The following is a 27,198-nucleotide window of genomic DNA, read 5'->3' as shown; positions in this document are numbered from 1 at the left end:
GTGACTTTATCTTTATTGGATATTTGTCTTTATTTTTCTCTTATTGAACCTTATGACTTAAACGTCTTTATTACGTTGGCTTTTACTGAAGTTTTTCAGAAGTGGCATGTAAAAAAAATTCAGAAGCAGTATGTTATAATGACAATTATTCCTTCTGCCAAAATTCAGGCCAGAAGAGTAAAAATAAATATGATTATAATATTAATATGCCTAGCAACAGTTTACATTATAAAAAGCAATGTGTATTACTAACTTACTATGGTTACATTTCTATTTCACTGTATAATATAATACAGGTTCTTGGTATATACACATACACACGAAGGTGTCCTCTTGAAGAATTTGAAAATAAATCTCGCAAACAGCAAGGATATTCAACTGTGTCTCATTTCAACGTGGTTCATTATGATTGTCATACTGCTGCTGTAAGTTACAATTATATGCATTTTTAAGTTTCTTTTTTTCAGCATTTCTTTTTAGTTCTAAGTGTTTTTATATAAGCATGATTTACGTGTATTTCAATCAATTTTTTTACTGTGTAGAGCACTAAAAAGCTTGTACCTCTCTTTATATGATTTTGTGTCTGTTTTAAAGGCATAAGATGCCCCATACTAATAGGTGTATGTATTCTTAGGCAAGACACTTAAGGGACATTGCTCCAATCCAGTGGTCACTAATAGGTCATAGCACCCTGGGTGTTAGGGTATTGGGCTAACTTTGGCCTAAATCTCAAGTCTCATGCCATGAAATGCCATACGAACAAATTCTCACAGACGAAAACAATATATGTCTCTCCTGTAATGAATTTCGCAAAACTGACCCTGATCTGGTGCTCATATATCTCTTATATAGATTTGGTTGGACTTGGTTTTTGTCTGTTACGTTTTCGTACCACTAAGTCCATATTGTATTTCTCCTGGTTCTTTGTAGTTTATCATAGCTTTGTACAACATACATATGTATATACACAGATACACATAACAACAGCATACTGTAATACATACACAGATATACATAATAGCATAGGTTTGGATTGTCTAGGGCCTGCAGAGGCAAGAAGCTTTCTACTAGTCGTGCATTGAAGCAGCATCTTTTTGCACAAAATAAAACCTTTTGTAAATACGCAGGTACGCATGGCAAGGGGAAGGGAGGAATGGGATTCAGCTTTGCTGCAGAATGCCAGCACTAAATGTAATGGATTGCTCCCCATGTGGGGAGTGCATGTCCCGGAGTCTGCTTTTGCATCTTGTCTTGCGAGGTATTTTAATGTGAAAAGTATTCTGTGATATAAGGAGGGTCCTAGGCTTACAAATGACCAAATACATGGGCAATATCACGTATTAATAATAACTCCTACTTTTTTCTCGAATACAGTATCAAAGGTTGAAAATGCCTCCCGGCCCAAATTCTAGGTCCCATGGCGTGTCACGCTGCGGGACCTCACCCATATAGATTAGAATATTTTATTACTTTAAGATAATGGGCCAATCTTCGGCCGAATTCTAGGACCCATGGCGTACCACGCACAGGACCTCACCCGCTTAGGTTATAACAGTCTATACAGTATATTAATACCTATCTCTTACCCTCACACTATCCCATGCACTAGACACAACACTTACATACAAGAAGCCACCAACCAGCGTGAACCCAACTTCCACAACACAGTACATGACCTGAAACTTCTTCTTCTGAGATTCGCCCATGAAAGATCATTTAGTGAGGAAACTGGGGGTGGAGGGAAACAATCTAATGTTCATCTGATACCTTATCTTATCCATGCTGGGCTCTATGTTATAAACACGTAAGTTATTTTATTGAAACAAACGTTTAAAAAGGTTTTATTTTATTTATTTTAAGCTATTTCAAAAAGGTGTTTTATTTTATTTTGATCTGTCGTTAAATTACATAAGTTATTTTATTAAGTGATATATGTTCAAAAGTTTTTATATTATTTGGGCTATTTTAAGATATATTAAGAATTTTTGGAAACATTTTTGTTCAGGACTCGCATCCAGTTCCGGGAAGAGCTCTTGATCTCCGAGTTTTTGCTCCAACCTCCAGATAAGTGGGTCGAATCTTCCTATGAAGTTGAGGGTCCTCTCTTTCACGCTGCTATCGTCCCGTTTGTACGAGGGGCAAAGAAATGGAAAGAAGACAGGTTCGGTTTTGCTAACTGTAAATGTCCTGTGCGTGAATCTGGCTCTTATCGGGTGCTAATAGAGTAGGACGATTCTTGTGTAAAGAAATACAGTAATAAAACCTCTTCTATTCGAATAAGAGACTGACGATGCCATTTAGACGAAATGTATCTCTCTTATTATACAATTAGTTAGACAAGATTTTTATCTGTTACGTTTTCAAAACACTAGATTTTTACTGTATCGGTTATGAGTGGGAATTATGAAATGCTGGTGGTGGTTTTTATTCAATGTAAGTAGAGTCCTACATCAGATATTTAGGCCTGAGTTGGCTCATTACCCTAACATTGTATATGCACGTTTTATTCTATATGGGTCAGGTCCTGCTGCATGGCATGCCATAGGGCCTGAAATTAAGGCCACAGTTGGTCTATACTGTTAGTTTATTGTATGTTTATATGCTCTGTATTGTCTTAATTAATTCTACAATTACTTTATCCAAGGGTGAGGTTCCTACGTAGGTTGTTGGTCCTTGCACAGACTCGACACACCTCAACCTCACAAACCAACAAACTCACAGATCGTGAGGTGAAGGAATACAACGTGTATAAACCATACTTGTTGTTCTGGTCGTTGGTGGAACTCATTGTGACTGTTCAATTCAAGGTAAATCATGTTTATATATAAGTGGTTTTGAAACTTGTGTTAAAAAGTTGTATTAAAAAGATAAGAAGTTTAAGTGGTTTTAAAACTTAAAAATTGTATTAAAAAGATAAGAAGTTTAAGTGGTTTTAAAACTTAAAAATTGTATTAAAAAGATAAGAAGTTTAAGTGGTTTTAAAACTTAAAAATTGTATTAAAAAGATAAGAAGTTTAAGTGGTTTTAAAACTTAAAAATTGTAATAAAAAGATAAGAAGTTTAAGTGGTTTTAAAACTTAAAAATTGTATTAAAAAGATAAGAAGTTTAAGTGGTTTTAAAACTTAAAAATTGTATTAAAAAGATAAGAAGTTTAAGTGGTTTTAAAACTTAAAAATTGTATTAAAAAGATAAGAAGTTTAAGTGGTTTTAAAACTTAAAAATTGTATTAAAAAGATAAGAAATATACAATAAAACATTATGTTACCCTGCTACCAGACATAATGTATTATTTAGCAGCTCATCTGGTATAAAAAAATGGAGTATCTTTACGTTCCATTACATTCTCTAATAAAGTCTTGCTCTAGGCCAAATAAAATGTTGGAAATAGTTTTTATATTAGATATCCACAGAAATATTATTTATAAAAAAAAATTTTATAATAATTTGTTTCCAGAATGTACCTGATGAAGGAGGTAGTCCGTCACTTGCTGAATATATCCGGCATAATGATTCACAACTCTTGGAAACTGGTGAGAAAATGCTGCAGAAATTCCAGGTAAGGGAGCCAACATGGTGGGGTTGTGGATATGATAAGGTGTTATGCAAAATCTGCTGGACGCCTGTTTTTGAATATATAACTGTGTTGTTAGTTTTTATTCTATGTAAGTAGGGTCCTACAGCAGAGATTTAGACCAGAGTTGGCCCATTATCCCAACATTGTATATGCACGTTCTATTCTATATGGGTGAGGTTTTATACCATGGCACTGCGACAAAATCTGCGGAATGTCTGTTTTGTTTAATGGCATAGGTGTATTGTTTAACATGGGAGTGAGGCCCTTGTCAAGGACCTGGGATTTAGGCCAGATAACCCCTTACCCCTTACCCCAACACCCATGTTATAACAAATGTCGTTGCCCTGCAGTAACATATAGTAAGGTGGGGGAAGATGGGACACTTTTATCACATAATATTTAAATATTCTGATCGTGTTTTAAACAATTAACAACGGTTTATGGGAGTCGTGGAAACATAGTTTTATAATTTGTTGAATTTTCTTTGTTTTCTACTAAATAAGACAAGAAAAGAGAATAAACATATGTCCTATCTTCCCCCACCTTACTATAACATTCATTTATTCATGAATGTTGTTTTAAATTGACATTATTAACAGAGCGAGTACCTTGTTTGTGAATCTCTTGATGAGTTTATTGATGTAACGGGACTCCATGAAGATATCGAAGGGGACGTCACTTCTTTCATCAAACAAATCTTTGACTCAGTCCCATAAAATATATCCTTGATTTGCATATACCCAGTTAAACAGAGTGTTGCATATTATTTAACTTGCTTTACTATACATGCTTGCTTGCTGGTGATTAAGTAAATGATAAAATGTGTTTCGGTCGAATTTCCAATAATTGGTCCAACTTAAAAAATGCCTGTTCAACAAAAAGGGTTATAAGTTGCTTGGTGTTTAAATCTAAACGAAAAATTGGCTTGTACAGTTTGCTTGATGTTTGGTTTGTGTTGAAAAATTGAAAATTAAGAATAAACTATGTCGTGATGCAAAATCCTACTGGTCATAATATTTCTCTTTGAAGTCCCTTCTAGTTTATGCCGTAATTTATTTGCTTCTTTTACCTAACATAATTTTTATTAATCTCTTTGTAAGCGATAGCGAAGGTCATGTTATTTAAAGAACAAAGAGAAGGAAATCAACGGCAAAACAACGGTTGTTAAAACACCCTATGGAAGCAAGTTTGGGAAACAGTTTCCGTCTAAAGGGGTGGATGTTGCATTCATATTCTTTATGAATAAGCTCATTAGGCAAGACCGGGTGTATAGGCAAAAGTTGGCCAGTCATACACACTTAGTTATTGTACTAGACGCACGCGCTGAACTAATTGCCAACAAATCCTGTTTTATTCGCAATTTCCGTGCCAACATGCATTATACGTGTAGGCTATTAATTTCTTGTTTTATGGTCGTTATTTTTTATGTACAGTGCGGGGGGGGGAGATAAAATATCTTTAGCACATAATATGTACCAAATGGGACGAGAAAATACGATGAATATGTCTCCCATCTTTCCCCACCCTGGACACAAAATGTTTACATTTACCAAAGGCGAGTGTTTTTGTTTGGTTCGTTATATAAATGGCCGTCGTTGGTTTGGTAAGTATCCTGTGTTAGAATGTTGTTATTAATTCAACCACTAACGATCCATTACTATAGCTCTTATACTGTTCCATTAGTACCATAGTCACGTGGAATCACATCCTACAGCTAATGCTTCATTCATCATAGAACGTGCAAATGAAAAACAACAAGGCAGTCGTTCGAGTTACAATTTTCAAAGGTAAATATGCTTGTTTTATTATTTGTATTGCTATGTTGTGCTCGTGAAAAGATTCGATTCAGTTCTGCTCTTTACTTTGACTTACAGAGTTCGAGTAAAATAACATGACTTTTATTGATCTCTTCGAGTACAGTGGCGAAGATCAAATTAATTAAAATAACAAAGAGAAGAGTATATTCGCATCAAAACGGCAGTGGCTAAAACAGCACGCTAGAGGAAAAAATACATGAGTAAAAAAGTAAAAGAAAATCGTGGCTACTAAACCCACAATACGTTTCAATAGCATACATGTAATTCAGTAGGAAAAGACACGAATTGCAAAATAACGAATCGGTAAATTAAAGCGTTCACACCTGACGTTTAGTCGGAGCCACTTCAGTATATTGACAATCAGCAGTTCTAGTTAAATATTAACCAACCAAGTCAGTTTAGACTAGCCTTACGAGACGTCTCTTAAAACGATCAGAAGCAGAGTTATGTAGAAAGGTTGGTTAAACTGATCCGGAATAGAACAGTATACAACATAGTTATTATTTTAAGCTTTAGTTGGGCATGTAGCACTTACTGTGCGTTTTGTACTTTTAAATTATTAATCTGACCTTCATAGTAAGTGTAGTAACATTTACAGAAAAGGCGGAAACGTCCATTATGGGATTCTAATTTGTCATGCACGCAATAGGCTACGCGTCACTCAACTTTGAATAGTTTCCATATAACACAACGGTTATTCTGCGTTACCGTGTTTAATGTTTTATATGCTAAAAAATATAAGACTAGTCATGAAAAACATGAGTCTTAGAGTTCGTTAAATAGCAATACTGTACAATGTACTACATATCGGTAAATTTACCCTTATACAGCTTATTCGTGACGAAAATGTCTCGTATAAAAGCTCGTTATGGTTAAGTGCGTTGAATACTCTGATCTCAAGTATTCCACATTTTATGATTGAATTTTATTTGAACAAAGTCGCGGGCGTTTTCGGGTACGTGAGCCGCTATAGTAAACCAGCGTCCCGTGACAGCAAGCAAAACACCATACCACCTGAATGTCGTTTAATCAGCGACAAATAAGTCAAATATCTTTGCTTACAGTGGCGAAGATAAGTTGATATAGCACAGACCTGTTTAGCGTTGGTAAGAATCAATGTTTTGTTTTAATACGAGCAATACCGGTGTGCTATTTTAATTAGGTTTAAGGAGAAATTACAGCCCGATTGAAATCGATATTAACGCGTTTTTATAAAATACTGTTTTTGCTACCTGGCTTCTCGTGTAAATGGTTCGTTAAAATAAATTAAGTGAAAGTCTATATTTATAAAACACCTGCCCAACCTGACAACTCTATTGATTCTTCGCAGGTCCAATTAGCAGTCTAACAAGGCTATTTACGCCTTCGGTAAAAATGAGAATTTCTCGTAAAATTCCGCACCGAAATGCGACCAGTTGAGTTTCAAAATGGAATCTGTGTCATCTTCTATTCACAGTTGCTCATTATGCGAAAATCGTATCAACTTATCCGCAGAATGTTGCTGTAAGGACTCGGAAGAAGATATATTTGAAATTAAAGAGGATAGACTGTTAAAGGTATGCAAGTTACATATGTTGTAACTCGTAAGCGGGCACGAGGTGTATGGAACAGAACACATGTCTCCTAACGACTGTCATATTCATTCATTCACAACTATTGTATATAGATACTTCTACCTGTGTAATTTCTACTGCTATCGTGTTTTTAAAGACTGTCGTTTTGTTATTAATTATCGTCTCTTTGCTGTTTTAATTAATCTGATCTTCTGTATTTAAAGAATAAATGTTATTTATTTCTTGGTATTTCTATACAAAGAAGTGATAGGTTTATTAAACGCATAACAGCGTAGAAATTCAAGCACATAATTTATGTATGCAAATCCCCATGTTGTGATAAAGAATATACGCAATGAGTGTTCTAATACACTATCGGTGTGGGTATACGTGGCCAAAGATGTAGGTGATTTTATAAGCGCAACTATTATGTATATACAATTATACGTCGGAAACCAGTCATAATGTAAATAATCTTTTAGTGGCTCATATGGTATAAAAACCTTTATTATATTTTGAAGCCCTGTCGAGAGGCAAACGAAACGTCGAAAATACATTACGTTTTATACCAGCTGAGCCGCTAGAAGAATATTTACGTTATGCCTGGTAGCAGAAGTAACATAATATGTACCATTACTTTTATATTTATCATAATTGATTATTTTTTCTTTTATTTTGTATTTTCAGCGATGTAATCTCGAATCCGGTGACAAAGTTTGTGCAAAACACCTCGAGAAAGTAAAGAGTGGGATCATCTTTGGAGGAAGCGGGATCGGATGTTGCGCTCCTTTTCATTTGGGAACACCGTCGGGAAAAAGGCTTCGATCCGTACCTAAGCCATGGAGGCCTCACTTCGAGAAAAGCGAGCCAAGCCCTAGACAGAATCAAAGGTAGGCTATATATAATCTCTGTGCGGTTTATGTAAGCTTGTCTTCGCTATTGAGAACAGATAGCACAAGACAAAGCGCAGACACACCAGATACGCCGTGCACGTGTAGTATAGTATATAGGTCTAATGTTGGTATGTTCACAGTGTTAAGAGCATAGCCGTATATTGTGTTTGAGTTAATCAGTTTCGACGCGAAGTGGGAGAGAACAGACTGCTGTTATAGCATTTTAAATGATTTGTTTACAAACGCAGGTTTCGTAGTCATAATATTTAGGAATTTTCAATCAACTTTTAGCTGTAATGAAATTTATTTTACAATACTGACACTTACGTAATTTATATTAACATTATTAGAATTTCGATTTTTTGTCAAACCCCTTTCGATTTTCGTTTTAATCGTTTTTATTTTAAATTGCTTTTTGTGGTTTTAACCAAATTGAATAATTGGTTTTGTGTACAGGTATATGCCAACTCTGCAAATTTGCGACCAGTGTTATAACATTACAATGGATATTATGCATAGTGCCAATAAACCGGATGATGACGACGTCACAGATAGTGATTATGACGTAATAATTTCATCGCCTCAAAACAAGTGAGTATAGGTTGGTGGAATCGGATTATTTTAAATTAGAACTACCACTAATCCATATGATAGATATGATTTAGTTTGAGTATATGCATAAGATTGGATAATTGCACTAATTGTTACTACTTATATATTGGTCAATTTTTTATTACATTTTTATTTGTATTTTTACAATGTATAGTAGGGTGGGGAAAGATGGGACACCTTTAGTACAAAATATTTAAGTATCCTGATCGTGTTTAAAACAACTAAAGGTGGTCTATGGGAGTCGTGAGGATATAGTTTTATAATTCTTTGAAAGATCTTCGTTTACTACTAAATGGGACGAGAAAATAGAGCTAAAAGTGTCCCATCTTCCCCACCCTACTGTAACATAACTTATACGATTTGTTTTGAAGGTACATGAGCCCACGGAAATGGGTAAGTTCGTTATCCATGCAATGTATGGGTGGCAGCAACTCTGGGAGCACTTGGTCATTATCGTCCACACAATCTTCCCGTACGCAACCTACTGGAGATTTCTTATCATTATACGCAGCGCATACAGAGAATCCGAGTCTCCCTCAGCCAATACCTGATTCGATACGAAGATTTTTCAGACACAAGTCGAAAACGCCTGTGAATTTTAATGGCTTCGATTCGTTCAGCAATATTTCGACTGATTCTGAAACGCCAAGAAAAAGGATGCTTAGACGGGTGAGCACTGCGAGTTTGAATTTAAAATCGCCGGATTCAGAAGAAAAAGAAGACGAGAAACGCTTGTGTTTTAAAATCAAAGACGAAAATGACGTCATAGTATCTTCGGCTCACGTCTCGCTTGAGCGAACACCGTCACCGACCAATCAGAGCGCGAGTAGCAAAAGACAGGCTCAGAAAATAAGCCCGCCAGAAAAAGAAGGCGATGAAATTCTCTCCAACGAAATGTTGACGAACAGTTGTGATTCGGGCTGCGTTGAAGCTCAAAAATCGATGCTTGAGTTAAACTTGGACGGTCCTGCCATCATTAGCGCTCAAGCCCCTTCCGGAATCGCAGCGCCTGGAAAAATCGATATTGCTGATGTTAAGCCAGAAGAAATTCAAATTCCAGACGACTCTATTTGTTGTGTGAACGTTGAGTGCGACGGACGCGTGAAAACTACTCTGGAAATGGACATTTCTGACTTTCAGTATTTTTCAACGAAAATTGCACCGGACGGGCAACAGGACCAACAGAAAACAGCGCAAGAAACTTACATGGATAATTTGGCGGAAAGTTTGTCCGGAGAAGTCGTTTCTTTCGTCTTGAACCGGTTTTCTCCTAAAAAGAATGAAGAGTCGCCCACAGGCGCCGAGCAGCAAGGGGCGAACGTAGAAACATTTTCCGGCGCCCTTGCCCATAACATTGTACAGTTTGTGTTGTATAAAAGCGCGAATAAGAAAAGAGAGGATTCTTGTGACCATGAAAGTGCAACAGTCGTTCAAACTTATGGAGACAAACTGTCTAATGCAATTCTACGAGATGTAAAACAGGCCCTTCGTAAAGTGAACTCGTGCGACCGCTGCGGCGAAGTCTTGTTGAGAGAATGCGCTAACGTAGTTATGTACGCACAACAAGCGGCTGAGGTTATTACCAGCACGGCGTTAAAAGAAATTGTCAGTCGCGAGAACTTAAAACAGCCGCTAGAAGAAAGGGCGGCAAACGCCTCTGTTTTAGAAGCATACCGTGATACGAAAATAGCTGAAGAAACCAAGGCATATTTCGAAAACCTCCCGAAAAACAAGGAAAACATATTAACGTCCTGGGTCGAGGATAAAAAGTGTTTCCGTTCCGTGATTTCTGTAAAGGTAAACGGATACTCAAATGAGAAGCCGGAGATTTTAAAAGAAAAACCCGATATTTTTCAACGGTCAGGCTTACAGATGAATCCTAAAACTGTGGAATGTTATATTGAAGATCTCTACCCAGTTACACGTTCACTATCAAGTAGTTTTCTCAACGAAAACACCGAAGAACCTCCCTTGCAAACACGACAACGTTCTATGTCGATGGAGTCGTTTTTCTTAATGCTGTGTACGCCTGTGGCTAGCGATGAAGGATTAAAAGGAAATGCAAATGAAGCGGTTAAAGTTGCTGTTTCGGGGAAAGTTTTAGAAGCTGAAAATGTTCCTGAAACGACAGCGCAGTCAAAAGGTGAAATAAATTCTGCTGTTGATTCTCGGACCGATAATGTTATTTGTTGTGATTCAAAAAGCTTAAGTATTGATGACGAAACAAGTGAAGTTTGTGACGTAGAATCAAACTCCACAAACGGCTCGTGGGATATATTGGATCTCGATGATAAAGATATTGCCGAAAGCTCAAATCAAAATTTAAAGAATTCTGCTGCATTGGCCGAAGTACAGTCATCGTCCAATGTAGTGAATGCTAATATGGAGATTCCTATTACACCCAGTACAGATACAGATACATCTATGTCATCGTGTAGCGAAAGCGACGCAGCAGAAAGCACTGCCAGCGAGAAAATTGACAGCAATTCGATACAATGTACATTTTCCGAGGACAATGCCCACGAAACTGACAATGTTTCGCTAATTTCGACCGAGGAGGTAGCTGTTAATAAAGAAGAGAGAGAAACTGTGGAGGAAAAACTAACCCTAGTTCACACGCCAAAGGAATTTAGCTTATCTTTGCCAAGTCAAATTCTACATAACAAAGAAGCTTGTGACAAAAATGCGGTTTCCAAACCAGAGCAAAAACCCGATTTTCTTGACCGCACTTCAGCGCTTTCCATTACCAGCTTTTCCGATATCGATTGTATACCTTGGGATTCAAAACAGCAAGTAAAATATGACACGGGATCCCTGGGCACTACGGCAAGTCAACTGTTAGACAACCATTCAACTACAGCCAATGTTTTACCTGATGATCCCCCAATTGAAAAAAGTGAACAAGAAAATTTAAAACAAACAGAACCGGTTGGCAGCGAGCAAAACAAGCCAGACGAAGACGTGCAAAATATTTCTGCATCACTCTATGCCAACCTGAATGAAAATTTTGAATACGAAAATTTAAGAGAAACAAAACCAGTCGTCAGCGAGCAAAATCAACCTAACGAAGATGCTGTGCAAAATCTTTCTGCTACCGAGACACCTGAACCGGAAGAAGTAATAGATTCAGTTGGCGCGCTTTCTTTTGCTGGTGACTCCATCGCTAAAGTTCTCACACGTCGTAGAAGAGGTGAGTCAGATTCAATTTCATGTTGTTGTTCCTGCTGTGGTCGCTTTTGTTATCTCCTTTTCAATCTTGCGGTCGCAAAAGCGGCTTTCATTTTACGCAATGAAAATTTAAAGTAAAATATATGCTCCCGCACGTCTGGTGTGTATATTTTTTATACTGTAATGTACTTCTGCATAAAAGCTAAAGTATTAGTTTGATTTTCAGCTTATTATTGTTTAACAATACATATATTCCACCAAATCTTATTTTATGGCACCATTTACCGTTTTTTGCAGCAAAAATCTAACGTAAGTTTTTGTTTTTTAAACTGACGCTAATCTTTAAAACTGACGAATTTTTTGTTTAAAAACTGAGTGTATTTTTATTTGTTTTCAGCTGCGCAATTCATGCGAGCGGCAAGCGCTGCTGTTCTTGTGAGAAAAGCAAAGACCAATGAAAGCGCGAACAAGAGTGATCCGGAAGACGACGACGTGGCTGAGGCCCTTTGCGATGTGATGGATCTCGTTAGTCCTCGTTTACTGCGATGGAAACAGAACATTATATCAAATGAAGGAGAAAATGACAGAGGACGTGGCTTCAACTCGATCCTGAAAGGCGTTGTTATAATTTCTGTTCTGGGAATCGTATTCTTTTCCTCTTGGAAATATTTTGAACTTTAATTCTTCAATTTATTCGTACAGTAATTGAACGCAATCCTGCGCCTCCTCAATTACATAATCTAAAAATCAAACGCGGGTAGGAGTATGAAACAGAACACCCGTGTTATAACGACTGGCTTTGCTCCGCCACGCGAAGATAAATAAGTTAAATTCAATCATTCATTCGTAGTCCAATCGTACTAAATTAACTTTAAACACTTTAATAGATTTTAAAAGGAACCTATTCGAATGTTTATTCATACACCTGCATTACATAAAAGCGCTTAATTTTATCATGGTACTCTATTTCTATACTGTAACTGTATTCTGTATAATTTATTTGTCTTCATAATTCGCATTTATTTATATGTACGCAATGTGGTCTATTTATTAATTGTGGTCATATCATCATACTGTTGTTTCTATGTTTCATTTGGATTATTGCTGTGATTACACAAAATTTGCCCTGAAAAGTGTGATGATTTATGCCCAAAGCATTAGATTAGGGCATTAGGTAGTCAAGGAAAAAATTACACGCAAGTTGATAATCGCTAGGGATTGTGTACCAAGTCACTACGTCATTATCTCTGGAAAGATGATTGAATGTACGATTTCACATGTAACAGATGGTTTAGGTATAATATAATATAATAGAAACAATGCAACATGCAGGTCAGACAATGCGCAAGATTTGCAAACATAATTATTAACTGGGGTTTTTCTATGTGGTGGGACCATGGTCTAACATTAGTGCTCTTGCTTCTCTACTGCTAACCAGACATACATTGGTGCACATGTGTGCACGTATAAGAAGTTTACACAACATTATGATTTAATTGTTTTATGTAGGCTATGTTTAGTTTCAATGTTTAAATGGCTCAACGTTTCGTTTACACGACAGTGGCGCCTTACCCATACTTTTATTAAATAAAATAGGGTGCTAGATGCTAGTAAAGAGTCCTGTCAGGCTGTCAGTCCTCTCCTACGTTAAGTAACGTTATCTACTATTAAATATTAACCCCTATAAATATAACCACTAACTCGTAACAGACGTAACTCCTAACTAATAATTTCCAAATTACCAACATCTAACTCTTTCCACCAGCCTAATGTAACGCACCTTGTTTTTTAGTGGAGGATTGTTTATTAGTTTTGAAAATAACGTGTCCGTTGAGGCTCAAATCCGTAACCCTTATATTTTATTACACAGAATTTATTTTTCAACGGTTAAGATGCCAAAGAAAAACAAAACAGATCCTGATGCTGTAACTGATGTACAGAATGGTGCAAAACCGGTAGAAAAAAAGACTAAGAAGAAGAAAAATTCAAAGAAATCGTTTTTCGAAGAATTGCAGGAAGATGACGGGACGAAAGAGGAACCTGTTGTTGAAAAGGAGAAACCTGCCAGAAATAAAAGATCAAAAGCACCAGCTAAGGATTTGGTTCAAGATATGAAGCAGGTTACTATTTCAGAGAGGAGCAAGGAGGAAAGAGAGGAAAATGAGGAGGAGGAAGAGCAAATTCAGGATTTCACTCATGAAGATGGTCCTGTGAATGAAGAGCTGGAAGCAGACGAAGAATTAATGAAAAATATGACGAGGAAAGAAAGGAAAAAGTATTTGAAGGATTTGCAATACAAGAAGCAACTTGCAGAGATGGAAACTCAAAGGACAAATGACGAGCTTGGAAACTTTTCTGTTTCTGAGCAAAAGTCGTCCAGTTCAGCGCAAACTTATGAAAACACATCTGATATTAAAATTGAGAGTTTCTCCATTGCTGCTAAAGGTAAAGATTTATTAAAAAATGCAAATCTAACAATAGTTGCAGGAAGGAGGTATGGTTTGTTGGGACCTAATGGAAAAGGCAAGACGACCCTGCTACGACATATAGCAGCTCGAAAACTTTCAATTCCCGCTCACATTGATATTTTATATTGTGAACAAGAAGTAAAAGCAGATGAGACGCCTGCTATTGAAGCTGTTCTCAATGCTGATACTGAAAGGTTAAGACTACTTAAGCTTGAAAAGGAACTCACAGCAAGACAAATGAAAGGAGATTTGTCTGTCCAGGATGATTTGAAAAAGCTATATGAGGATATGGAAGCCATTGGTGTTGATTCTGCTGAGTCCAGAGCTCGGAGGATTCTTGCTGGTCTTGGGTTTACGGCTTCCATGCAAAAACGTGCAACTCATGATTTCTCGGGTGGTTGGAGAATGAGAGTTTCTCTTGCTAGGGCTTTATTTTTAGAGCCGACTTTGTTGCTACTTGATGAACCTACTAATCATTTGGATTTGAACGCTGTGATTTGGTTGGATAACTACTTGCAAAACTGGAAGAAGACGTTGCTTGTAGTTTCCCATGACCAGGCTTTCTTAAATAATGTTTGTACGGATATTATTCATTTAGAAGACCTGAAACTAAATCCTTATCGAGGGAATTACTCCCAGTTTAAGAAAATGCACGAGCAGAGGTTAAGGGAAAGAATGAAGGATTACGAGAAGCAGGAAAAGAAGTTGAAAAGTTTAAAAGCGCACGGTTCATCCAAAGTAGCTGCGGAGAAAAAGCAGAAAGAAGCTCTGACAAGAAAGCAGGAGAAAGGACAAAAAAGAGGAGCATCTGTGATGGTGGAGAGTGTGGACACAACTACAGAACTTATCACCAAACCAAGAGAATATGTTGTGAAGTTTTCATTCCCCGACCCTCCTACACTAAGCCCTCCTATCCTTGGTCTACATAATGTCGACTTCGCATACGAAAACCAACCTCCTCTGTTCAAAAATATCGACTTTGGTATTGATATGGATTCACGGATAGCTATAGTTGGGCCTAATGGTGTCGGTAAATCAACTCTGCTAAAACTACTGTGTGGTTACCTGGAGCCAACTGTTGGCGAGTCCAGAAGAAATCCTCGTCTTCGTTTTGCTTATTACAGTCAGCATTCTGCTGATCAGTTGGATTTGGACAAATCTGCCACACAATATCTCAGGGATAAGTTCAACTTAGACTACCAAGCTTCAAGGAAAAGGCTTGGCTCTGTTGGCTTGGTCAGCCATGCTCATGAAATTCCTATTCGGGATTTGAGTGGAGGACAAAAAGCAAGAGTTGCGTTAGCCGAATTAATTTCTTACGCACCAGATATTTTAATTCTTGATGAACCCACTAACAATCTTGATCTTGAATCCATAGATGCGCTTGCTGCTGCTATTAATCAGTACAAAGGTGGGGTCCTTATTGTTTCTCACGACGCTCGACTTATAACAGAAACCGACTGCACTTTATGGGTCGTGGAAAGCCAAACTGTCAATCAAATCGAAGGTGACTTTGATGATTATAAACAAGAAATATTGGAATCTTTGGGAGAAGAGGTCGTTCAAAATAAACAGTAAATTTATGCGTGATTGTTGATTTTCTGTTTAGGTGAAATTTGCAAAGTTTATTGTATTTCTTGCTTATTTTGTCACTTAAATTATTGTTTGTTTTCTGGGTACTTTTAAAATTTAGGATAAATGCAATGTATCACAATTTAGTGTGTATGTATGTAAAATTTTTTCAGTTGGATTTTGAATTGTTTAGAATGAATAAGATATTGATGCAATCAAAATGTTATCTATTTTAATATGTTATGTTCAAAATGTTTCTCAAAACTTTTTTTATTCAGTTAAAAAATGTTAAAATGTAGAAACAGAAAACAGATGCATTTGTATATCAGTTAAAGGATTGTGTATTTCCTTTTTCATGTGTGGTGAATAATTTAGACAAAGCTTTACAATAAGAGAATAAAGACAACCAATGTTTACATACTTTTGTCCCATACAGAGTAAAAACTAAATAAGTTTTAAAATGGATGAGATTGAAAATGAAATAATATCCAAAAAACTTCCAAGAAAAAAGTATTTTCGTCAGCGAGCCCATTCCAACCCACTTGGGGACCACAATGTAGAATACCCCATCTCACCCAGAACTATGGATTGGTCAAAACATTATCCAGCTTACTTTGTTAATGAGAAAAGCGAGAATAACGAGATGGAAAGTGACGACATGACAGTGAGTAGCATAATGTGTTATAGTGTTTTCAACTTTCTACATCTGATCTGAACACAGTTTGATATTTAGGGCATCTTGTATGAATTTGTTCTTAATATATGGTAACACCAAATGTTGTATTCTATCTTAGTGATTTTTACGTTGTCAGTTCCCAGTATGGCTTCTTAGTGATAACAATTTAGGTTGTTAAGTAATGCATGCATAGTGTGCTAATAAAAACACGACTGCTTAATGCTATCTTTATACTTGAATAAGAGACCAACAAAGCCATTTAGGCAAAATATATTTCTCTATTATTTATATTATTCAATTTTGCTGGATTTGTTTTTTGTCTGTTTGTATTTTGTAGCACCAGATCCTGATCCTGCGTAATACTTACACAAAACAGCTGTATATTTAAAATAACACTTTTTTTACATACAATACATTCTATATTAGGTTCGTAAAGTAGAAGTTCTTGACATCGGTTGTGGGTACGGCGGATTGTTAATTGCATTGTCAAAGTTGTTGCCGGATACTCTTATTACTGGCATGGAGATTCGCGTTAAGGTTGGGTAGTTTGTTTTAATGAAGTTGAATGAATGTACATGCTGGCACAATGGTAGCAGCGCCAAGCCTTGAACTCTCAACCTAAGGTTTACCAAATGTGCCATGGCGCGGTAGTTAGCTGTGTAAAAATATCATCCGGTAATTATACTTCTGCATGGGTGTTTTAGATAGTTTTGTTCCAATATTTGACTCAATGTACTGACTGCATGTATATGCTCCCCCAATGGTAGCCACGTCGAGCCTTGAACCTAAAACCTTGGGGTTGAAAGCATGGGCAGTAACCAAATATGCCACAGTGCGGGTAGTTAACTGTTTTGAAATATCATAGCGTTATTAATTTTCTGCCTGTTTGTTTATCTTAAAGTTGGAATGTGTTTAATATGTGGCAGGTATCAGATTATGTACAGGAAAGGATCCAAGCTTTAAGGATGGCCCATGTTGGAACTAAGGAGTTTCAAAATGTTGCTTGCATCAGAACGAACGCTATGAAATACTTACCTAACTTCTTTTCAAAAGGCCAGCTTAAAAAGACGTTCATTCTTTTTCCTGACCCCCATTTTAAAAAGCAGAAGCATAAATGGCGTATCGTTAGTTCTACTCTCCTAGCAGAATATGCTTATATTCTTTGCCAAGGAGGTCTTCTATACACCATTACCGATGTATTAGAAGTACATGAATGGATGGTAAAACACTTTTCTGAACATCCTTTATTTGACCGTGTTGATGACCACGAACTAAAGGACGATGCTTGTTATAAAGCTATGTTCGTTAGCACAGAAGAAGGGAAAAAAGTAGCGCGAAACAACGGCGAAAAATACCCTGCAGTTTTTAGACGAAATGATTTTGGTTTTGCTGGAAAATCTTCTTGATACCAAATCCCGAATCCTGCAATTGTTATTTCTTACGTTGTTTACATTCCCGAAAATGGAATCCAATAAAAATAATGATGTCTTCATATTGGCGGAAGTCTTAGCTTTACAAGTTATATTGGTATAGATATGCTGAATAAAAAGATGTAACTTGATTATGTGGCTGTGGTGGAGCAACGACAGTCGTTATAACAGGAGCGTTCGGTGTGATAAAACCTTGTTTAACTTTTGAGTAGTTATGATCTGTTTTATAAAATCATTCGTAATTCGTAACTTTGTGGGTGGTTTTTGAATTGGTAAACTGTTTTAAGGTATCTAACATTTGCATAGCACATAAGAACAACGAAGTTGGAGCAAATGCTGTTCGGTGTCTCATCTAAGGACGAATACGTCCACAACGATGTCTTGCGCCATGTTCTTTGTACCTGTTTCTTTCGATCCAGAGCCGAACTCTGTTGCCACGTGTAACGCACTTTCATTTTATTTTCTCACTAATATTGATTGTAAACAAAGAATCATAAAACCCTATCCTCACGACTCCCAAATACCGTTGTTAATTGTTTAAAATACGATCAGGATATTTAGATATTATGTGTTCAATGTGTCCAATCTCCCACTTTACTATATATACTATATAGTTTTTTTACCAATGTCTTAATGCATCTTTACATGGCATCAAGCTGAGTAGAATAGATCACCGAATACAATCGTCCACTCATATTTTATAAGATTATATTTCAACCGCTTCAAAATTCAACAGCGGTTGCGCGAAACATGTATAGTGGTATAATACAAATCGACAAAAAAGAACGAACATACAAACTTTGCTGGGGCGTAAAGCTAAAAATATTCCACAATTTTTTGCAGGTCATGCCCGTGTTTCGCCTCTTAGGTAGCTTCTCTCTTAGAAATAGTTATACGCCTTTAGTGAAGATACGATGATAAAAATAAACCACAGCGTGAAAAGAAAGATTCCACTCGCCCACTTAACCCGAGTGCTCCCACCGAGTTCCCCGCCAAGTACGTACCTCCTGAAAATTACAATTGTTAGTACAATTTGACATAAAGCTTACTCTTTGTTTTAATATTGTGTTTATATTTCGCATTGTAGTTTGAACGGCGATAGTTTTCTTGGGTTATGGGCCAGTTCTGGCCACAATCCTACACGACTCAAGGCATACCACGAAGCGGGACCTTACCCACATAGAGTAGAATATATAATTTGAACAGCGATAGTTTTGAAAGAAATGGGCCAATTCCGGCCTAAATCGCCACGCTGCGGATCCTCACCCACATAGAATAGTTTGAACGACTAACCTTAATATTAGGAGCACAACACAAACTGCCCCAAAGGAATCGAACAAAGTAACAGCAAAGTCGAGTCCGTCGGTATCTACGATATATTGGCCTCCTTTTACAGCGAAATACATCGTCCGTATGACCCAGGGCAAACCAAGGCCAAGAAACACATTCACGCTGTTAAAATAAAGTGTCGATTATTGTCCTAGGTTCGATTATGCGTATAGTTCAAGAGAAAGTGATGTTTTTATATTCTCTACCAGAATGGAAGAGAAAATAAAAGTTATTATTATTGTACAGTCAAAGTTTCCGGGAGTGAACACGAAGAACGCATAATAAGTAAAAGATACATTATAATAATTACCCCAATGTAACTAAAAAAAAAAACGATGTTACCGTAATTTCCTGATGTTTTTTAATTTCAATGAAAAACAACATAAAAAACATTGAAAAACATTATGTTCACACTGTTTCAAACAGCCTACCTATTACTCCCTGTTATATTCCCAATAGAAGCATCAGCATAATCATCTTGTAAAGCTGCTGTTCTTGAAGCAATTGTATCTGGCAAACTTGTTCCAAGCGCAATGATCGTTATCCCAGTAACTTGTGTTTTTAGTGTCGCCACACATCCCAACAGATGTCCAAGCTGAAATCGTTGGAAGCACGTTTAACGTAGAAAATAAGCGAGAATGAACGAATGTAACATATTTATCCTCGCGTGGCCGGAAAACGACAGTCGTTATAACACTTCTGTTCTGTTCCATATACACTTCTTGCCGCTTGGTGGTGATTGTTTTTTTAATATCGCCGAGTTCAGACAGCCCGTTATCTTGCATAAGGACACATACGCCCTGAACTGCAGCAGCGACGAGCCTTGAACCATCACCCGTTGGATACAGGCGATCGTGGAATATAAGCTAAGGCTTCACGGTATTACCTGTTCTATAATAGCTGTCAGGCAACCAATCATTAGAAGAGATATGATGAAGGCAGGAAATCCTCCATAGGCATGACGTGTAGGTGCAAGTGCAAATACAATTTTCCACGGCATTGAAATGGCGTGCATGAGAAAGTCCGTATTGGAAGGCGGGGATTCGTTACCGTAGTCGTCCATCTCACCCCCGACTATCATCGCACTAGGATAAAAACGCATTTTATATACTGCTGCCACCAGGCATATTAACCTGTGTTTTGACTTTTATCAAGAATCTTGCTTACCGACGTTTAAACATCCTTATTTATGAGCCAACGCCGATGGGAAATTTAAACCTCACTAATTTTTGCCAATTAAGAAAGGTAAATTTCACGAAAACCTAACTTTGTGCTAAGCTATAAAGCATAATTTGTTCTATTCTATGTGAGTGAGGTGTCATGCCATGGGTCTTCGGATTTAGGCCTCGTTTGCTCCATTACCCCAAAAACATAGATTGTACTCACTTTCGAATTTGGCCCACCCATGTTGTGTCGTTTTCATCGATCAAGACTCGACTCATACTGTTAATACCTAATCAAGATTGAACAAAAATAAATAGATTAAAGAATATGAAACAGAAAACGCGTGTTATAACAACTGTCGTTGCTCCGCCGTGCCAGTATAAAGACTTACTCTAGCATGGCAACGACAGTCGTTATTAATGTACAACGTTTGTAATAAACGTAGTGAAGATGCGGTTCTTTAATTACGTAAATATTTTCTTTGTTTACTACCAAATGGGACGTAAAAAAATTGATAACAAATGTTATCTTATCCTAAACCTATCCCACTATATCTTGTCCGAACGCTATAAATAACGTTTACGCCTTTTATCCGAAACATTTTAAACTTTTTCCGATCGTGATCGAAGAGACGAAATAAATGTCATTCATCGCCTTACCACAAGCTTCAAGGTTGATATTCACCACTGCTGCACTATGTTCTCCGAGATGCGAACCTTGGCTTGGATTTCGTAGAATTATCACGAAGTTCTTTGTCTCCTAGAATTGTAAACAAAGTGTTCTTAATAATCTTTTAATGGATTATCTTGTTTTAAAACCGTAGTATATTTCCCACGTTTCGTTTGATTTCACTTGTCGGTAGGAAGCGAAAAAGAGCTAAAGCAGACGTGTATGTCAAATCATTGGTAAATTTCACCCACGCTTTATTAAGCGGGTGAAACCGCCTGAATGGTAGCCTATACTTGTAAACTGTAACCGCATTTTTACCGTTCTGTTTTATGGCAAAAAATGGTAATTTTAACGCCTTTCGTTTATTTTTATCTCACATATATCGGTATCCACACAGTACTTACTGTAATATCTTTATTTATCTCGATCGTGATTACTTTAGAAGTTTCCTGATGTTTAAACTCAAGTTTCCCGCTTGTATGAACGTAGTCTACACCGAGATCCATGGTTTCACCGCCATGTGCTGTCCCGTCACTTCGAGTGATGGATATCGTTAATTACATCGTATAATAAGTCTCATATAACATTACAATGACTTGCAACAATCATACAGCAATTGAGACGCTGTGCGTGCTGCTCCCAAGTAACGACATTTATGTCATGTTAAAAATACAAACCCAGTATCGGGTTTCTTATGTTGGACAATACGTACAATAGCTTTGTGAATATATAGTCCAACATTGTGCGTGTACTTACATGGTTGCGTAATGTACAAAGACGACCCCGTCGCTCCCGCACTGACGCAACACTGTTGCGCTGACTTCCCCCTTTTCCATATCAGCGTAAAGTTGAGATGTTTCTAGAACAAAATCGCCGGGCTCTGTGGGCAAAACATGGAACAGATGTTACGCTGCATTATATATTCGATTTGAAAAGGAGACTCACGGTGCCATTTAGGCAAAATATATACAGTACCGTGAGGTAAGATGGGACACCTTTAGCACATAATATCCAAATATTCTGACCGTGTTTTAAACAACTAACAATAGTCTATTGAAGTCGTACCGTTTTATAAATCTTTAAATGTTATTTTTTACCACCAAATAGGACGAGAAAATAGAAAGAAAATGTGTTTTTAATCAAAAACCAGCAAATGAAAAAGTTGTGTCAGTAATAAAATAAACCCGTAGATAATTGTATTCAACCTTGTATACGTACTATCATCGTCAATAATGGTGACTCTAGAAACAGAAGGATCTCCAAGCGTTGCATCCCCACTTGGGTTCTTGAGTATGACGTAAAAATCCGTGTCCGGATAATATTGATCGTCGTTGATGATCGGAATCGAGATTGATTGAACATAGGTGTCTTCAGGAAAGATCTGCACCACGCAAAAGATTAATTTCTGAATGCATGCCTTATCGATTCGTAAATCTGAGCGTCTCCTTACCAATGTTCCAGATGTGTATTTAAAATCCTTGTTTATCTTGGCTGTCCCTTCCCTGGTCTCATAATCCACCGATATAACGCCTGGCATTATCTGTGTGTCGAACTTCCCGTTCGCATTCGTAGTTGGGATTACGGTTTGGCCTTTCGGTCTAAAAATAACAAAAACTAAAATAAATCCGCAACCTTTTACCAACACATTAGTGGGTTGGGGTAAGACAAGACACCTTTAGCACATAATATCCAAAGTCCTGATCGGTCCATGGAAGTCGTAAAGATACGGAACATTCAAAGAATTATAAAATCGTATCCTCGGCTTCCATAGAACGTTGTTAATTGTTTAAAACACGATCAAAATATTTAAATATTATGAGCTAACTGTGTCCCATCTTACCCCAAAGTACTGTAACACTAGTTGGGGTATATATCCCATCTTACCCCATAGTACTATAAGACTAGTTGGGGGTAATGGCCAATCCCGGCCTATTTCCAATGTCATGCAATGAGAGCTTACCCACATAACACCACTAACCTTTTCCTACGATGCAACAAAACATCGATGGTTAATTCTCCCGCACTTTCCAATGTTGAATATGCAGAGGAAGCAAAAGCAACATTCCCACTTGACTCGTCTGCACATAATGTAAATATCTATAAATCAGTGGTTCTTAACCTTTCTCTTTATTTTTTTTGATGCCCAAATGAAGAAAACTGCACTTATGCGCTGACGTGTCACCCAAGCAAATGGTTCTTAACCTTTTCTTGCTTTACCCTTTTCAAATCACCAACAATTTATCGAACTTCCCTTTAGACTTACTTATGTAATAAAATCACTGTATTCTTCTATTTCTAATACCACCTTGTTCTCGGCTATTCTTGTTTTTATAGAGTAGACCTAACCAAGCTTAATAATACAGCACCCCCGCACCCCCTATAGGATCAGTTCTATAGTTAAGAAACCCTAATCCAGATGAATGTATCGACATTAAAATCAAAAACTCAGATACCACACACAGCGCCGTGCCGTTAAGAATTATTTTAACTTTTGTCGCGTTTTAGTTTACTGCCATGCCTCACAAACAACACACACAAACAACATTTACGGCGTTTCTTACCCAACATGTCCATTGTAATTGGGTACGCTTAAAATAGAAAGGTATTATAGGAGTGTTATACATGGAAAATATTTATAACGTCAAACTTACAAAACTAATGCAATTTATGTTCAAAAAACACGGATTTTCTGGTCAGTTTGCCATGTTCGTATTGAAAATATTACCAGAACTGTTTCTATATTATTAGAACTGTTTCTATTTTTTTACAATGGATAAAGTTGCTGTATAGTTTTATAATACAAAACAAATGCAAGTTATTACAATTGTTAAATTGTTTCCACTATTTTACCTTGAATAGCGTTATTGTTGCTGTATAGTTTTCTTATCGAAGCAATTTTCGAAACAACCGAGAGTAGTTTTGGATCATTCACCGGCAGCTTTGGAGACGGTTGCAAATTTAAATTAATTGGTTTTCTCTTGCGGCCGCCAATCGACCAAATGGCTGCGTGGCGAAATCTGAGTCGAATAACAGAGTTTTCGTTATGCTAGAGCTAGATAACAGATAGCCTGGTCGCTTTACGTCATATATACATAGGTGGCCTTGTGGGGGTAATTGATGGTCAAATCAGACCTAGATACCAGGTCCTTGGCTAGGGCCCAACCCACATAGAGTATAGTAGAGTGGGGCAAGATGGGACACCTTTTCTTTCTATTTTCTCGTCACATTTGGTAGTAAAAAAAGAACGTTCAAAGAAATATAAATCCGTATCCTCACAACTCCCATAGACCGCCATTATTTGTTTAAAACATGGTCAGGATGTTTGGATATTATGTGCTAAAGGTGTCCCACCTTCCCCCACACGACTATATGCAAGTTAGATAGTCAAATAGGTTTGCAGTGCAAAAAACACAATTTAAATATGGAAAATGGCATTAACATAAATGAGAACGTGTTCTGTTTACCGTCGATATACTTTATGGTTTGATTGAACGATTATCAATTTGACCGGATATTCGAATGTTTGTTTCCTGTTTATGTCAAATATAAAACGCATCTGCAGTAGTTAGCATAATCCGAGAGCAATCAAAATTATATTGGCAGTCTTCCTGTGTGGCAGTTTTTTTGCGTTTTCTGGCTAGTTTTAGCGTTTGATGTTTGTTAAAACGAATATTACAAACACGTGAATTTCGTGTTTGTAAGAAAACGCTATTAAGTAAATTAATTAACGGAAGAGGAATTTCAATAAAATATTATGTTTCGTAAGGACAGAAAAAGATTGTTCGGTTTTAAATTAATTTCATTGTGAACTCAGTTTATTTCATATGATGAGCCTTTATTTGCACTGAGGGTGTAAAAAAATTTAGATACGAATTTGAGTTACAAGCTCCATGAAATGCACTTCGAAAATTGTTAACCGCATTCTATGCTAAGAGGTAGTAAATTTACAGAACACCAGAAAACGATATAACATGCGGAAAAATCAATATACGGAACGAAATTTCGCTTCAACTAATCGCTCTCGAAATCGCGAATCAGCGATTTACCGCTAAGTAAGAGAAGCGTGATTAAAAACGTTCTCGTGTGTTTCACCATTATGATGTGGTCGATTCTAGCGGGAGTTCTTTATTAGAAACAGAAGTTTCTACAACCGAAACTAAACTGTAGCCTATATAGTAGGATGGGGGAAAGCGGGACGCCTTTTTATTCCATTTTCTCATTCTACGAAAGTGCAAACTATGGCTTTTAATGTACATTAGAAGATCCAGCAATATATATATATATATGTGTGTGTGTGTGAAGCCCGGTTAAGGTTTATATTGCGAAATATTCAGCCATACCTTGCCCTTGCAAACGCTCTGTAAGCGGGTTCAGGCTCCACTTGTCTTCTCTCGCTTTCTTTTCTTCCGTTATCCTTCTTGGATATACTTGCCAACTCAATCGCTCTACATGCAAAGTTGGTACGTTAAGTAAACATAATAATGTCCAGCGCCGCGTGGAATAACCCAGTGGTCACTAATGGGTTGTCTAAATTGTAAGTCATGTACAAAATGAAACAATCACCCACAAAGTAGCAAACGGCATAAATCGTAAGCGGGCACGAAGTGTATGAAACAGAACACTCGTATCATAACTACTGTCATTGCCCTGCCACACGAAGATAAAACTGTTAACTGCTGTTTGTAAAATCTGGGACAACAAAATGATAACTGGATTGCAATTCATTCAAGGTAAATATTTTTTGTTTACATCGGATTTGGTTTAGACATTGACTTGAATAAATGTCTTTAGTATCGAACGACTTCTTAGCTTGCATTGGTTTATAATACGATAACTCGTTTTAACACATTGTGTTTCAAAAATTGCATTCTAAAAAATCTACACAACGCAAAAGCCATACAAACCCAAAAAAATAAGAGAATTTGTTGTTAAAAATAAGAAAGAAAATTATGATTTGATTTTAGAGATATAGAGAATGTATAAAGATTGAGAGTTGAGTTGTGTGGAAATAAGTCCCGTAAATAACAAAAACAACTGTTCAACGAAAAAGTATATGTTTGGCCACTTTTTAAGTGCCCAACAAGAACAACGCTTTGGCGAAAAAGTATCATGGTCACTTTCGCGCTCAATAAGAACAACTGTTTGGCGAAAAAGTATCTATATACGGCCATATACGTTGCTCAATGAGTTTATAATGTTAAACTTACGCTGGATTAGTAGGTGCGGCGATAGAAACACGACGTATATGTCGTTTAAGGGCAGGACTGCCCATGTTTGGCGTTCCACCGCAGATATCTCCATTAGAAACAGAACAAACACCTTCACTGTTAATTGAAAGTTAGTAAAGCAAACTGTTTGTTATATTTGCTTAACACTGTTAGTGTTTAGTTGTTACATAATGTTAGACTATACATAATGTTAAGTATACCACGCCGTTAGTTTACAAACACATAATTTTAGTAATGCTATTCATTCACTCAAAATATATTCTGCTACTTCTGCTACCAGGCATATTGTAAACAATCTTTTAGCAGACGAAACGTCGGAAATACACTACGATTTTTTATACCCAGATAAGCCGCGGAAAGATTATTCATAAACGTGTTAATTTAATTGTTTCGTGCCAAAATACGTAAAATGCCAAACGTACTTTGTCCAGTTCATTTTTCGACTTTTCTCTGGCGATTTCACCCCTACTGCCGAACCTCTCCTAGAAGACAAACCATTGACCATCTGTAAAGGAAAATATTGATGTTTTTTTTAAATGTTAAAATTTTTAAGATTCTAGCCTATATACAGTATATAAGATTTCAACCACAATAGGTCCACTGCTTCACCGGTTATAAAAAGTATCACTTGGATTGTCCCATTCTTTCCATTCTATTCTATAAAACTTAAGTTTACAGGTACTAAGTTGAAAAAAGCAAGGGTAGTATAGTAAAAATGGGACAAAGTCGGAAATAAAACACCTTTTCATTCTGTTTTTCGTATCATTTGGTAAAAGAAACAAAGAACATTCAATGATTTATAAACCGTACCCTCAGCACGGCTTACATAGACCGTTGTTAAATGTTTAAAACACGATCAGGATATCGGATACTATGTATAGTAGGGTGGGGGAAGATGGGACACCTTTTCATTCTATTTTCTCTTCCTATTTAGTAGTAAACAAAGAAAATTCAAAGAATTATGAAACCGTATCTTCACGACTCCCATAGACCATTGTTAATTGTTTAAAACACAAGCAGGATATTTAGATATTCTGTGCTAAA

General features: G+C 36.9%; 5 protein-coding genes across 13 annotated transcripts in view; 4 read left to right on the top strand and 1 right to left on the bottom strand.

Annotated features, from left to right (window-relative positions):
- The window catches only part of LOC100185140 (E3 ubiquitin-protein ligase UBR4-like), a 61,176-nt gene extending 56,602 nt beyond the window's left edge, over positions 1 to 4,574 (top strand). For all 6 annotated transcript variants that reach the window (XM_026839279.1, XM_026839282.1, XM_026839280.1 and 3 more), the window contains exons 99-105: positions 297 to 425; positions 1,128 to 1,258; positions 1,610 to 1,804; positions 2,006 to 2,161; positions 2,645 to 2,807; positions 3,456 to 3,557; positions 4,175 to 4,574. In XM_026839279.1, coding sequence (XP_026695080.1) covers positions 297 to 425; positions 1,128 to 1,258; positions 1,610 to 1,804; positions 2,006 to 2,161; positions 2,645 to 2,807; positions 3,456 to 3,557; positions 4,175 to 4,291 — 993 coding nt within the window. In that variant the 3' untranslated portion in view covers positions 4,292 to 4,574. The remainder of the gene's footprint in view (positions 1 to 296; positions 426 to 1,127; positions 1,259 to 1,609; positions 1,805 to 2,005; positions 2,162 to 2,644; positions 2,808 to 3,455; positions 3,558 to 4,174) is intronic.
- Positions 4,575 to 5,165: 591 nt separating this feature from the next.
- Positions 5,166 to 12,749, top strand: LOC100187511. 2 transcript variants are annotated; one of them, XM_018816395.2, is made up of 6 exons: positions 5,166 to 5,362; positions 6,723 to 6,948; positions 7,633 to 7,835; positions 8,295 to 8,429; positions 8,822 to 11,640; positions 12,016 to 12,749. In XM_018816395.2, the coding sequence occupies exons 2-6, from the start codon at positions 6,820 to 6,822 to the stop codon at positions 12,297 to 12,299; spliced, it is 3,570 nt and encodes a 1,189-aa protein (XP_018671940.1). In that variant the 5' UTR covers positions 5,166 to 5,362; positions 6,723 to 6,819; the 3' UTR covers positions 12,300 to 12,749. The 2 variants fall into 2 exon arrangements, with proteins under 2 accessions (XP_018671940.1, XP_009861906.2); XM_009863604.3 differs by lacking the exon at positions 5,166 to 5,362 and having other exon boundaries at positions 6,633 to 6,948.
- A 670-nt stretch (positions 12,750 to 13,419) lies between these two features.
- LOC100182730 (ATP-binding cassette sub-family F member 1-like) lies at positions 13,420 to 16,093 on the top strand. The gene has a single exon (XM_002128499.5). The coding sequence runs from the start codon at positions 13,511 to 13,513 to the stop codon at positions 15,662 to 15,664; it is 2,154 nt and encodes a 717-aa protein (XP_002128535.1). The 5' UTR covers positions 13,420 to 13,510; the 3' UTR covers positions 15,665 to 16,093.
- Positions 16,085 to 18,460, top strand: LOC100180383 (tRNA (guanine-N(7)-)-methyltransferase). The gene is made up of 3 exons (XM_002128550.5): positions 16,085 to 16,322; positions 16,761 to 16,871; positions 17,261 to 18,460. The coding sequence occupies exons 1-3, from the start codon at positions 16,119 to 16,121 to the stop codon at positions 17,738 to 17,740; spliced, it is 795 nt and encodes a 264-aa protein (XP_002128586.1). The 5' UTR covers positions 16,085 to 16,118; the 3' UTR covers positions 17,741 to 18,460.
- Positions 18,456 to 27,198, bottom strand: part of LOC100177290 (sodium/calcium exchanger 3-like) — a 13,117-nt gene continuing 4,374 nt past the window's right edge. The window contains exons 4-19 of one of the 3 annotated variants that reach the window (XM_026839284.1): positions 26,577 to 26,659; positions 26,134 to 26,250; positions 25,267 to 25,371; positions 23,777 to 23,943; positions 23,488 to 23,514; positions 22,905 to 23,004; positions 22,377 to 22,524; positions 22,145 to 22,307; positions 21,683 to 21,806; positions 21,331 to 21,460; positions 20,917 to 21,016; positions 20,480 to 20,546; positions 19,980 to 20,178; positions 19,525 to 19,688; positions 19,058 to 19,216; positions 18,456 to 18,771 (exon numbers count right to left, since the gene is read on the bottom strand). In XM_026839284.1, the coding sequence (XP_026695085.1) occupies positions 18,645 to 18,771; positions 19,058 to 19,216; positions 19,525 to 19,688; positions 19,980 to 20,178; positions 20,480 to 20,546; positions 20,917 to 21,016; positions 21,331 to 21,460; positions 21,683 to 21,806; positions 22,145 to 22,307; positions 22,377 to 22,524; positions 22,905 to 23,004; positions 23,488 to 23,514; positions 23,777 to 23,943; positions 25,267 to 25,371; positions 26,134 to 26,250; positions 26,577 to 26,659 (1,980 nt within the window). In that variant the 3' untranslated portion in view covers positions 18,456 to 18,644. The remainder of the gene's footprint in view (positions 18,772 to 19,057; positions 19,217 to 19,524; positions 19,689 to 19,979; positions 20,179 to 20,479; positions 20,547 to 20,916; positions 21,017 to 21,330; positions 21,461 to 21,682; positions 21,807 to 22,144; positions 22,308 to 22,376; positions 22,525 to 22,904; positions 23,005 to 23,487; positions 23,515 to 23,776; positions 23,944 to 25,266; positions 25,372 to 26,133; positions 26,251 to 26,576; positions 26,660 to 27,198) is intronic. The other 2 variants (XM_002122937.4, XM_026839285.1) reach the window with 2 other exon arrangements.

Source organism: Ciona intestinalis, unplaced genomic scaffold (assembly GCF_000224145.3).
Source record: "Ciona intestinalis unplaced genomic scaffold, KH HT000184.2, whole genome shotgun sequence".
NCBI lineage: Eukaryota > Metazoa > Chordata > Ascidiacea > Phlebobranchia > Cionidae > Ciona > Ciona intestinalis.
Note: the sequence above shows the minus strand (reverse complement) of the source record. Positions and strands in the feature narration are given on the sequence as shown.